This window comes from Gouania willdenowi, chromosome 13 (assembly GCF_900634775.1).
Source record: "Gouania willdenowi chromosome 13, fGouWil2.1, whole genome shotgun sequence".
In the NCBI taxonomy this organism is placed as follows: domain Eukaryota; kingdom Metazoa; phylum Chordata; class Actinopteri; order Blenniiformes; family Gobiesocidae; genus Gouania; species Gouania willdenowi.
This window is the reverse complement of record NC_041056.1, coordinates 32,703,677-32,716,228: the sequence shown is the minus strand read 5'-3', so window position 1 is coordinate 32,716,228 and position 12,552 is coordinate 32,703,677. Positions and strand designations below refer to the sequence as shown.

Here is a 12,552-nt window from a genome sequence, read left to right as displayed (position 1 = left end):
GATTTACAGGTCGGTCTACGTTCCAACCCTCACCTATGGTCATAAACTTTGGGTCATGACCGAAAGAACAAGATCACGGGTACAAGCGGACGAAATGAGTTTCCTCCGTAGGGTGGCTGGGCTCTCCCTTAGAGATAGGGTGAGAAGCTCAGTCATTCGGGAGGGGCTCAAAGTAGAGTCGCTGCTCCTCCGCATCGAGAAGAGCCAGATGAGGTGGCTCGGGCACCTAATAGGATGCCCCCTGAAAGCCTCCCTAGTGAGGCGTTCAGGGCACGTCCCTCCGGAAGGAGGCCCCGGGGAAGACCCAGGACACGCTGGAGAGACTATGTGTCTCGGCTGGCCTGGGAACGTCTCGGGGTCCCCCCGGAAGAGCTGGAGGAAGTGGCCGGGGAGAGGGAAGTCTGGGCCTCCCTACTGAGGATGCTGCCCCGGCGACCCGGAAACGGCTAAGCGGGAGAAGATGGATGGATGGATGGATGGATGGATGGATGGAAGGGGAGAAAACAAGTAGGATGGAACAAACAGCATGGGAAAAATCAAAGAGCAATATCTGTTCCAAAGGTTCTCAACTGGTGGGTCGGGACCCAAAAGTTCTTCTTCATGCAAAACTGAGGGATGTCAGACAGAGAAAAATATTCGGTGCATCCCTAGTTTGAGCCTTTAGACTTACCCCAAGGAACAGAATGACTCACCACACCTACACATTAAACACTGCCACTGTAAGTACGTTTGTGTGTCAGCATATACTCGTCAGCAAGGGCAGCTGCTTCATTTACTATCCTCACCATATGATCACTAACATGTTGGGCCGTTTTCTCAGGAACTGATTTTTTAAAACTGCTCCGACACTATGAAATTACACAATTCATCATAAGAGTCAAGTTTTATCGCAGCACACCAATGCATAAAATGTAAAATTAAGTCACGAGCAAACTCAAGATGTGGCTTTTTATCAGCCTTTTTCCGCGTATAGCGATAAGCTTCGGGTACCGCTCGTAAGCTTTCAATACAGCCGACTTTACATGACGATAACTTTGGCTTTCCAAGATTGACAGAGCTGAATAGGTTTCTTGAGCTCTGCCGGTCAACGTGCATTGCAACATTAACATGAGTTCAGACTCCAGGCATTTACTTGTCTTCACAACACGCCTAAACAACGAGAAAAAGTCTCTGAATCACTTTCATTAAAGTTAGGCAGCAACCTAAGATTACCCAACACATTAAAACACTCTGAGGACTCCGGGACAAACAAAGACGCATCAACACCACAAGAGCTGACTTCAACTGACTTACAACTCTTAATTAACTCCAGCTTGGTCATCTGAAACTGAAGTTTTGCCTGCTCTGTTTGAAAATGCAACATTTCAACAGCCAATTGTTTTTCAACCTTTACTTTTTGTTTCATTGTATCATGCTCAAAGTGCAACATCGAAAGTTAAATTAGACGCTTGAATACAGGGCTGCAGGAAGTCAGGGTGCTAGGAGTGCTGTAGCATCCCCTAGTGGCTGATATACTAGCAAAGCTCTTAAGTGTCACTTATTGGGCCTGATGTGAGTCACTGATGTGCGTGTGTGTGAGCCACGGCAGCCACTCCACTTCCTCCTGTGCCATGCTATCGTTAGCGTCACAAACACGGGAGCTCTCTGAATATGTCATTTGAAACCGTCAGCCACTGGTGAGTCTTTTGTAGACAACTTTCCCATTGTGTAAACCATATAACTGTCCGTGTAATTGCTCACTAACGCGCTGTTCACTAGAGTCAGTATTGAACTCAACCCTTTCAATACTCCATCTGGAAAACTGCGGATTCTCTGTGGTGCCGTGCATGGAAGTTAAGCTCTGACCACTCGGTTCGAAGGTAAACAATTTTTGTTTTAAAAAAAAAAAAAAAAGACAGCTGAATTGTAGATAATACTTTAAATTACTTACTCACTCATGTAGATTGGAGCTTTACGTTTTGCGCAGTTTTGTTGTTTTTCTGATTGTCGCTACAATGTCTATGGAGTTTGGTTATCAGCGTCTCAAACATTTCACGGAAACACACACACGAGGTATTTATTTATATAAAAATATACTAAATGAGTGAAATAAAACAAAAAAACTAAACAATATTTATACAAAAAGTACACAAAATGACTCCAGAATCACACTACAATGGCAACCAAAAATAATTATACAAAAATGCACTAAAAGACAACTGAAAGATAAAAAATATACACATGACTCCAAAAAAATACATCACAGAAAATACAACACAAATTTGAAAATGACTCAAAATACACAAAACTAAATATACACAAAGTGACTTCAGAATCACACTACAATGGCAACAAAAAACTATAATTATGCAAAAAATGCACAAAAACACAACAGAAAGATACACAAATACACATTATGACTCCAAAAAACATACGTTGCAGAAAAATACACCAAACAAAAAAAATATAAAAGTGAGTAAAAAAGAAACAAACACATTTATCATGTTCATGTCCCATCTACCTATAAAAGCAAGGGAGGTGTGTGTGTGTGTGTGTGTGTGTGTGTGTGTGTGTGTGTGTGTGTGTGTGTGTGTGTGTGTGTGTGTGTGTGTGTGTGTGTGTGTGTGTGTTGTGTGTGTGTGTGTGTGTGTGTGTGTGTGTTGTGTGTGTGTGTGTGTGTGTGTGTGTGTGTGTGTGTGTGTGTGTGTGTGTGTGTGTGGCAAATATCTCCCCGATGCGGTGCGAGTTCGACCTGAAACTCGGTCGACGGGTTCCAAATACCCCATGTGTGTGTCTGTTATTTTGGAGTAATTTGGTCATTTCATAATGTTTATTTTAATTTTATTTCACTTCTGGACGGCCCCGAAATGAAACCTATTCAGCTTTTGACCTCAGGGTGTAAGGGGGCGCTTGCGCACCATCTGTTGAGAGACGACTTCCGTCATCCATTTTGATCACAGTTGAGACGACTTCCGGTATCCATTTTGAAGGCGAAACAGATGAACTGTGAATCAACTGCTATTCATCCACGTTCCAAATACCCCGAGTGTGTGCATCTGTTATTTTGGAGTAATTTGGTGAAGCAAAACGGTCAAAACAATAATTTTATAATTATGGCTCCCTCGGTAAGAGCGTGCTACTTCGGGTTCCGGGTTCATGACGTCACCATGTCGCAGGTTGTTTGAGTTAAAAAAAAAAAAAAGATCAATATTAAAAACGTTTCTGTACCGCTAAAAGTCATTAAAGTTAATATTTCATGGTTCTTTAATATTATTCCCGTGATTCCAAACTTCCTTTAAATCTCCGGTCACAGACTTCACTTCGTCCTTCGTCTCATGACTGTGAGCAGTGGCTGTGCTGATGGACGTTAGTCGACCTTATCTTAAGGGTAAGTGTTCTTATATTATTCTATGTGCTAAGAAAAGATGCTAGTTGCTACAATGTAAACGCACGCACGCACACACACACACGGCTGATGCGGAGCACACAGAGCCGTTTAGAGAGAGTTGCGACTTTGCAATTGCAAAACTTTTTTTTTTCGCGGTACTTCCGTGTCTCTCTTAGCAAGACGCGCGCGTGTGTGAAGATAATGCACGGAGATGGATGTAGACACACACACACACAGTATTTATAATTAAAATATACTAAGTGAGTAAAATAAAACAAAAAACTAAACAATATTTATACAAAAAGTACACAAAATTACAACAGAAATGCATAAAAATATACAAAAATGCTCCAAAAACACACAAAATGACTAAAAAACATACATTACAGAAAAATACACCACACAAAAAAAATAAAAATGAGTATAAAAAAACAACAAACACATTTATCATGCACATGTCCCATAAAATTAAACCATTTTCAAAACGTTTATTTTTCGTGGTACTTTCGTGTCTCTCAGCAAGATGCGTGTGTGTGAAGATAACGCACGGAGGAGATGGATGTACACACACACACACACAGTATTTATAATAAAAATATACTAAATGAGTAAAATATAACAAAGAAAATTAAACAATATTAATACAAAAATAACTCTAGAATAACACTCCAATGGCAACAAAAAACAATAATTATACAAAAAATGCACAAAAAGACAACTGAAAGATTAAAAAATACACAATGATGACTTAAAAAACATACATTACAGAAAAATACAACAAAAATATGAAAATGGCTCAAAATACACAAAACTTAATATTTATACAAAAAATAGACAAAATGACTCCTTAATCACACTACAATGGCAACAAAAACAATAATTATACAAAAAATGCACAAAAACACAACAGAAAGATACAAAAATACACATGACTCCAAAAAGCATACATACACCAAACAAAAAAAGATAAAAGTGAGTAAAAAACACATTTATCATGCACATGTCCCATAGAATTAAACCAGGAAAATTGCACCCACATTTTGCACCCGCAATTATTCCCCTTATGCTCCCACATGAATGCATACTTCCGACGGGCACTGTACTGGTAGAATTGAGGGATATGTCCGCTTCATTTTTGTGTGTGTGTGACATCACCACATTGATGCAGGGACCGGTAGTAGTGGGGCCCCCCATTAGGGAGGTTCCCGACGTATCACTGTAATGTGTCCGGGAGGTTCAAGTTGTCACTGATATCTGCCGTCTGTCGGGGCCCCCTACTAGCAACTAACCAGTGACTACTCAGAAACGGCCCCGTGCAGGGGGATCTTCGATGCGCTGTTGCTGCAGCGTTTCAAAGCAGTTACATTAGTTTGTCATTGAAATTGACATCAGTCGTCCCTCGGGGGCCCCCTTCTGCTCTGGGCCCTAGGCAATTGCCTGTGTTGCCTACCCTGTTGCAACGCCTCTGACTAGGCATACTGTAAACACTATGTGCACTTTCACTTGTGGAATGACAGATCAGATTAAAAAACATACACAGTGAGCAGCATTAGTGATATTGATTATTATTATCAGGGGTGGAATTGTACAGAAAAAATCTACTTAAGTAGAAGTCCTGTTACTTTGATGGAATTTTAGTAGAAGTAAAAGTTAGTGGTGTAAAAATCTACTCGAGTAAAAGTAAAATGTAGATCACTTAAAATGTATTCAGAGTAAAAGTTATAAAAGAACATTTTATGAAACAATCATTTTCACCGGCACCACACAGACATTCACGGGAGACAGATGCTCCACTCTGCCACCAGACCTCGCACCGTACGAAATTAACTAATTCACTGCTAGCCCTTTTCAGAGCAGCCACCCCCATATTGCCAGGCGTTTTAGATTATTTTCACTGATTTTTTTTTTTTTAAGACCCACAGAATATTTGTACTATGACAATCTGAAATCTGATACCAGATTCTGAAAGATTACGCACTAGTTTCATCAAAAAAATAATTTTGTTTCTAGCTTGTTTCGGTCTTCTTAAATCAACAGTTGAATAGAGGCAAGTTTCGCACAAATTGCCAGTTTGTGACGAGCTGAGAAAAACGGCTTTTCCTGAAAAAACCTATTAGTGACTTTGAAGCAATTTTTTTTTTTGCTTAGTGACACCTCGACATTAGTTTTCTACTATAAAAGTACAAAAACAACACTGAGACCAGGATTTTGATGACAAAATTATAACTATTTCGCCATACAGATCAGAATTTAATGAATTTCTTACTGTACACGCAACTTCCTCCTCATCCCGGACATGCCGAGTCTCATCACTTGCCCTGTTTTTAGATCATTTGCCCTCACCATCACGACACTCTCAATACTCCACTTAGTTCCATACATGCTCTGGTCGCGTGTGCGCTTGCTGGAGCTTCAGCATCCACTCTCGTAGTGCCATTTTCTGTCTTGCAAACTCCTTTCCTCTCCCTCTGAGCTCTGCTAATCATGGGTGATCTCTCATCCAAAGGTGCGCTGCTGCCACTTACATGGCACCAGTTGGTCACTACATCATGGTACAAGCTCGATTTTCACAGCTAGATATTCAGCTTCGTCACATTTCCTCGTAACCCCAGCCGAAAAACACAAAGTCTTTAGACGTCTTTGGCAGTGAACGTTTCTAAACCAAAAAACATCTTTAGAAGTCTTTGGGTTAAGTTTGACTTTGAACACGATTGATAGGAAGGAGTCGCCTCATGTCACGATGGGTGCGGCAGGTCCGAGGGCCCATTATCACTGCTTGCAGTTTTAATTTGCATTAGTTTTTTTTATCTCCTCTCCTTTCTACAGCCTGTATTTGAACCCCCTCAGCGATGTGGGGAAACAGTCTCTATACGTCCGAGGCGTTCCCCAGAGTGTCGGTGGCAGTGGTCGAAGGGTCAAAGTGTTGGCTTCTGTCACTGAAGGCTCCGATGTCTCAGAGGACTGGCACCCCATCCTCAGTGTGATACGAGAGAACGCCTCATCCTGGGACAGGGACCGAGTTAAGCAGCAGCTCAAGGTACACAGACATTCTTACTCAAACATACATTAATCAAAAAAGGAAAGAAAGAAACCTTTAATCCCATTGCTCCCTATTTAGCAAATTAAGCTGAAAGTGTTTTATGCAATTGAATTACCCTTATAGTCTAAATACCATAAATTCACAACAAATCCACTCATTAAAATACAATGTAGTGCCTCATGCAGGGGTGGGGCCCCAAGGGATGGCCTAGGGTGGCATATGCCAACCACGAAAATCTGATTGGCCACCCCATCCACATTCACAAAAGAGAAATTAAAATTGTTAGCTTGTACATTTTAAATCTACATATTAATACATTAATACAACACATTATTAAGTGGTTGTTTTATTATTTGAAATTTAGTGTGCCGTCTCTATTGAAGTCTGTGCCCCTGCAGTGCCCCCCAACCAAGATTTCCTCAATGTACAAGTCTCTCTCTCTCTCTCTCTCTCTCTCTCTCTCTCTCTCTCTCTCTCTCTCTCTCTCTCTCCTCTCTCCCCTCCTCTCGCTCTCTCTCCTCTCTCCCTCTCTCTCTCTCCTCTCTCTCTCCTCTCTCTCTCCTCCCTCTCCTCCTCTCTCTCTCTCTCGCTCTCTGAGTGGATGTGGTTTTGAGTGATCTTTGAACTTTCTTTGTGTTTTTGTAAGTTTGTCGTCACTTTATGGAAGCCCCAAAGCAGCCGAGCACCCAGCGCATCCTGCCACCAACCCCAACCCCCAACCCTAAGGCCCCCCGCCAGCATCTCGCCCACCCACCCCCGAGGGGGTTCTTAGTAGTAATAGTATGTAGTATCAGTGTGCGTGCCGCTCAGACGCTCCTCCCCCTCATGTCTCGTTTGGTCTAATTTGTGTTGATTTCACAATTAAAAACTTTTTTAAAAACGTTTAACTAAAGAAGTTAAAAATAATGGAAGCACACCCTCAGATTCTGTGTAGTATGAGGGTTAAGAGAACTGTAAGTCAGGTCAGAAGTGGGAGCCTGTTTGGGCTTCACCACAACTGGGTCTGTTTGGATCTCTCACTGCTTCCAGCCTCTCCCCAACTACTGAGTGAGCATGAGAGAGTGGTTTACTTCAGTATATACAACATTGCATAGAAAGTGTTGCTTTTTCTTAGTTTCTTCGTCTAGAGCAAGTATACGAAGTCTGTTTGATCTTCCAACTCTGCTGGCGGCAACATAAAATTTTCCATGGCTGAAGAAATCTCTTGTGCTGAAAACACCAACACGCTGCAAAGATTGACCCTGTGACTTATTCACAGTCATGGCAAAGCATGGTCTCATTGGAAATTATTTGCGTCTTAAGGTGAATGGGAAGATGTTGTCAGATGGTGAGTGTGATTTGTGGAATTAAGAGTGTGCATCCAGCATTCATGGTCATGTACTCATTTACTGTGTTGACTTCAGAGTTAGTTGGGCATGATATGACACGTTCACATAGCCATGTTGGACATGAAATGTTGGCCAGCAATTTACAATGTCTTTTAGTTTGTCACCTAAATTGTCAGTGTGTCGTTGAATTTAATTGCGAATTCACCTTCCTCTGGAACTATTGGAATTTTTGCCTCGCCAAGGTCTAAGAGAAATTTGGCAAAGTTTTCTTCAGCTTGTTTATGTTCTGTAGCTTGAGAGATTCTCATGTTTATTGTTAGACTGAGAGTTTCAACATTTTTCCATAGGTATGAGCTCTTGCAACACCGTCCTATGATCTCGGTTCGGCTACCGTGTGGCACAACGGTCAGTATTTGCCTCCAGTCGCCACCAAAGACCATTGTGATTCCACCAAATGGTTTGTCTGATCTACGAAGCCACCGAAATGTACGGTCTGCTGCTTCTAATGCACGGCGATCCATCATCGTCACTTCATCCACAACCATGAGATGTGCCACCCTAATGAGTGTGGCAGTTTTGTCATGTTCACTGACAGGGCAAGTCGATTCATCAATGAGAATGAGAGGACATTTTGTTCTACTGTGAAAGGTGGTGCCTTTTGGCAGTAGGGTTGCTACGATGCCTCTCGCAGCTGTTGCAAGAGACACTTTGTCTTTTGCACGGACTTTGTTCAGGATGTGGCATAATATAAAGGTTTTTACTGTCCCACCACTTGCATCAAGCGCGATCATCTTTCCAAGTCCCTGTTCCACGCTTTGCTGCTCGGGCTAGGTCAATCAATCAATCAATCAATCAATCTTTATTTGTATAGCGCCAAATCATAACCAATGGTATCTCAAGACACTTTACAGTAGAGCAGTCTTAAGGACGGACTCTTCATTTTATGGATACACACATATGCATATATACGTATATACACATACATATGTATGAATTCATCATGGCGGCAAGGAAAACCTTCTGTTAAGCAGCAGGAACCTTGTGTGGATCCCATTCCTATGATGAACAGCCATCCACGTTATGCTGTGTTGGGTGTGTGCAGAGGAAAGGGTGGAGACAGAGCCGCTGAGACTCTGTAACTCCACACTGAGGATCCCACGGACCTGCAAGACAAAAGCCAGAAGGAGTACAGGAGCAAACACACAAGGGAAGAAGCAGACATAGAGGGAGTGTTTGAGAGAGGAATGGGACCCTCTCCGGTCCCTCTCTAACCTAAATGACCTCTCTCTTAACGCCCTCTCCAACCTCTCTCCAACCGAGCATGCCAGACCCCCCCCCCCCCCCCGGCAGTTTATGCCTATTGCATCTTAATTATGAGCTATGAGCTGGTTCCTAACTAAAAGCTTTACCAAAGAGGAATGTTTTGAGCCTAACCTTAAAGGTAGAGAGGGTGTCTGCCCCCCGAACCGTGGTTGGTAGAAGGTTCCAGAGAAGTGGGGCCTGATAACTGAAAGCTCTTCCTCCTATACTACTTTTAGAGACAAATGGAACAACGAGTAGTCCAGCATTTTGAGAGCGTAGTGTTTTGGGGGGATTGTATGGCACTACAAGCTCCTTGAGATAGACTGGTGCCTGTCCATTTAGGGCTTTATAAGTGAGAAGAAGAATCTTGAATTCTATTCTATATTTAATGGGAAGCCAATGCAGAGAGGCTAATACAGGAGTAATATGATCTCTTCTCCTAGTTTTAGTCAGTACACGTGCTGCAGCATTTTGAACCAGCTGAAGTGTCTTAAGCGACTTGCTCGGGCAGCCTGCTAAAAGAGAATTACAATAATCCAGTCTAGAGGTAAAAAAAGCATGGACTAGTTTTTCGGCGTTACGGAGATGAAAGAAGGCAGTTCTTGAAGTTTGTTTTATGTGAGAGTTGAAGGATAAGTCCTGATCAAATAGAACCCCAAGGTTTCTAACAGTTGTGCTTTGTGCCAGAGTAATGCCATCTAGGGCAGTTAGGCTAGCATAGGTTTCTCTAAGGTGTCGCGGGCCCAGTACAATGACCTCAGTCTTGTCTGAGTTGAGAAGAAGAAAATTTTGGTCCATCCAGGCCCTAATGTCCGTTAGACAGGCCTCAAGTTTAGATAGCTGATTTGTCTCACCTGGCTTCATTGATACATACAGTTGGGTATCATCAGCATAGCAGTGAAAGTTAACAGAGTATTTTCTCATAACATTACCAAGGGGGATCATATAGATACAGAAGAGGATTGGACCTAGCACAGAGCCCTGAGGTACCCCGTAGCTTACTTTAGTGTAAACAGAAGACTTATTATTCACGTGTACAAACTGGTACCTATAAGATAGGTAGGACTTAAACCAGTTTAGGGCAGTCCCTGTGATTCCAAGTAATTTCTCCAATCTCTCTAGTAGAATATAGTGATCTATAGTGTCAAAAGCTGCACTAAGATCTAATAAAACCAGCACTGAGTCGTCCTTCATCTGAAGCCCAGAGTAGATCATTAGTTACTTTAACTAAAGCAGTCTCTGTGCTGTGTTGAGCTCTAAAACCTGACTGGAAGTCCTTGAACAGGCTGTTGTTTTGAAGAAATTCACAGAGCTGAGCCGCCACAACTTTCTCAAGAATCTTTGAAATAAAAGGAAGATTAGATATAGGCCTGTAGTTTGCTAAAGTGCTGGAATCAAGAGTAGGTTTTTTGAGAAGGGGTTTGATTACAGCTACTTTAAAGAACTGTGGAACATAGCCTATTGATAGGGATATATTTATTGTCTCCAACAAAGATGGGCAGACCAGGGGAACAACTTCTTTAAACAGCTTAGTTGGGATCGGATCTGAAAGGCAGGTCGATGGTTTGGAGGATGAAATAATAGAGTTAAGTTCCTGAAGTCCTATATGTGTGAAACAGTTTAGGTTAGGCCTATTTACATTTAATGGTACAGCAGGCCCAGGTGAAGGCAGGGAGTGGCTAATTTTATCTCTAATCTTGTGAATTTTATCGTTAAAAAATGTCATAAAGTCCTCACAGCTGAGGGCTAGAGGAATCATGGGCTCAATAGAGCTCTGACTTTGTGTTAGCCTGGCTACAGTGCTGAAAAGGTACCTCGGATTATTTTTATTTTCTTCAATTAGTGAGGAATAGTATGTAGATCGACTATGTCGTAAGGCTGTCATGTATTTACTATGGCTTTCTTGCCAGAGTATTCATGACTCCTCTGTTTTATTGGAGCGCCACATTCTCTCTAATTTACGGGTTGTTTGTTTGAGTGTGTGAGTTTCAGAGCTAAACCACGGAGCTTTCCTCTGACGTTTAATAGTTTTTTCCCTCAATGGGGCAATTGAGTCCAAGGTGGATTTTAGTAGACTAGCAGAGCTATCGACAAGCAGATCCAGTTGAGAGGGGTTTATAATGTCATAGTTATTTATTGGATGGTGCACTGAGTTTAAGGCAGCAGGAATGGCCTCTTTAAATTTAGCCACAGCACTATTGGACAGATTTCTACTCGTAACTATTTTATTGCACAGTGCGAGATCCTCTAGGATAATGTTAAAAGATATTAAAAAAGTGATCTGATAGCAGAGGATTTTCAGGGTAGACTTTTAGTTCATTAATATCAAGGCCATATGTTAGAACAAGATCAAGAGTATGATTTAAACGATGAGTAGCTTCATTCATAGTTTGAAAAAAGCCAACTGAGTCTATTAGGGACATAAAGGCTGAGCTCAAGCTATCACTATCTTTGTCCACATGGATATTAAAATCTCCTACTATCAGTATTTTATCAGAACTGAGGACTAAGTTTGATATAAACTCAGAGAATTCTGATAGAAATTCAGAATAAGGGCCTGGAGGACGGTAAATTATCGCAAATAAGACTGGCTGGCAGGTTTTTGATTCGGTATGAGATAAATTTAGAACCAGGCTTTCAAAGGAAGTGTAATTGGCCTTTGGTTTAGGATAGATTAGGAGAGAGGAATGATAAATAGCTGCTACACCACCTCCACGGCCTATGTCTCGTGGCATATGAGTATTTAAATGACTGGGAGGAGTGGCTTCATTTAAACTAACATATTCATCTTGATACAGCCATGTTTCAGTTAAACAGAATAAATCAAAGTTATTTTCTGAGATAAGGTCATTTACTAGTAGAGATTTGGATCTCAGTGATCTAATATTTAATAGAGCACATCTAATGGTTTTATGTTTTGGTGTTTCTAGATTTGAGATTTTAATTTTTTCAGATTTTTATAATTGATAGCTCTTTTATTTGATTTTATGTTATAATCATTGTGAAATATGGGTCGTGGGACTGACACCGTCTCCATAAAATAATATTCATCACCATCACAACTGTTGTCATGGCGATGAACACAGCTATCTTAATAGCAATGGGAGGGAAACTGTCCTAAGGCAAGCGCAGAGGGGCGTGGAGGACTCCCCCTCTGTAACATGGTCTCATTCATGAGATGTCATAACAGTGACTGTGCCATGTTTTCTGATAGTAGAGATGCTCCCTCCAAAGTAGGGTGGATTCCATCTCTTCCTATCAGGTTCGGTTTTCCCCAGAAGGATCTCCAATTATCAATGAAGCCCACCTCGTTTTTGGACACCACCTCGATAGCCAGCGGTTAAATGATGACATGCGGCTATACATGTCATCACTGGTCAGATTTGGTAAGGGACCAGAGAAAATTACGGAGTCCGACATTGTTTTAGCATAAGCACAAACTGATTCAATGTTCACTTTGGTTGCTTCCGACTGACGACGTCGGGAGTCATTAGTGCCGACATGGAGGACTATCC

General features: G+C 41.6%; 1 protein-coding gene across 3 annotated transcripts in view; it reads left to right on the top strand.

Annotated features, from left to right (window-relative positions):
• Window positions 1-12,552, top strand: part of nlrx1 (NLR family member X1) — an 83,757-nt gene that overhangs the window by 54,930 nt on the left and 16,275 nt on the right. For 2 of the 3 annotated variants that reach the window (XM_028464239.1, XM_028464238.1), the window contains one exon: window positions 6,194-6,404. In XM_028464239.1, the coding sequence (XP_028320040.1) occupies window positions 6,194-6,404 (211 nt within the window). Of the gene's footprint in view, window positions 1-3,292; window positions 3,368-6,193; window positions 6,405-12,552 lie in introns of those variants that run through there. The other variant, XM_028464240.1, reaches the window with a different exon arrangement.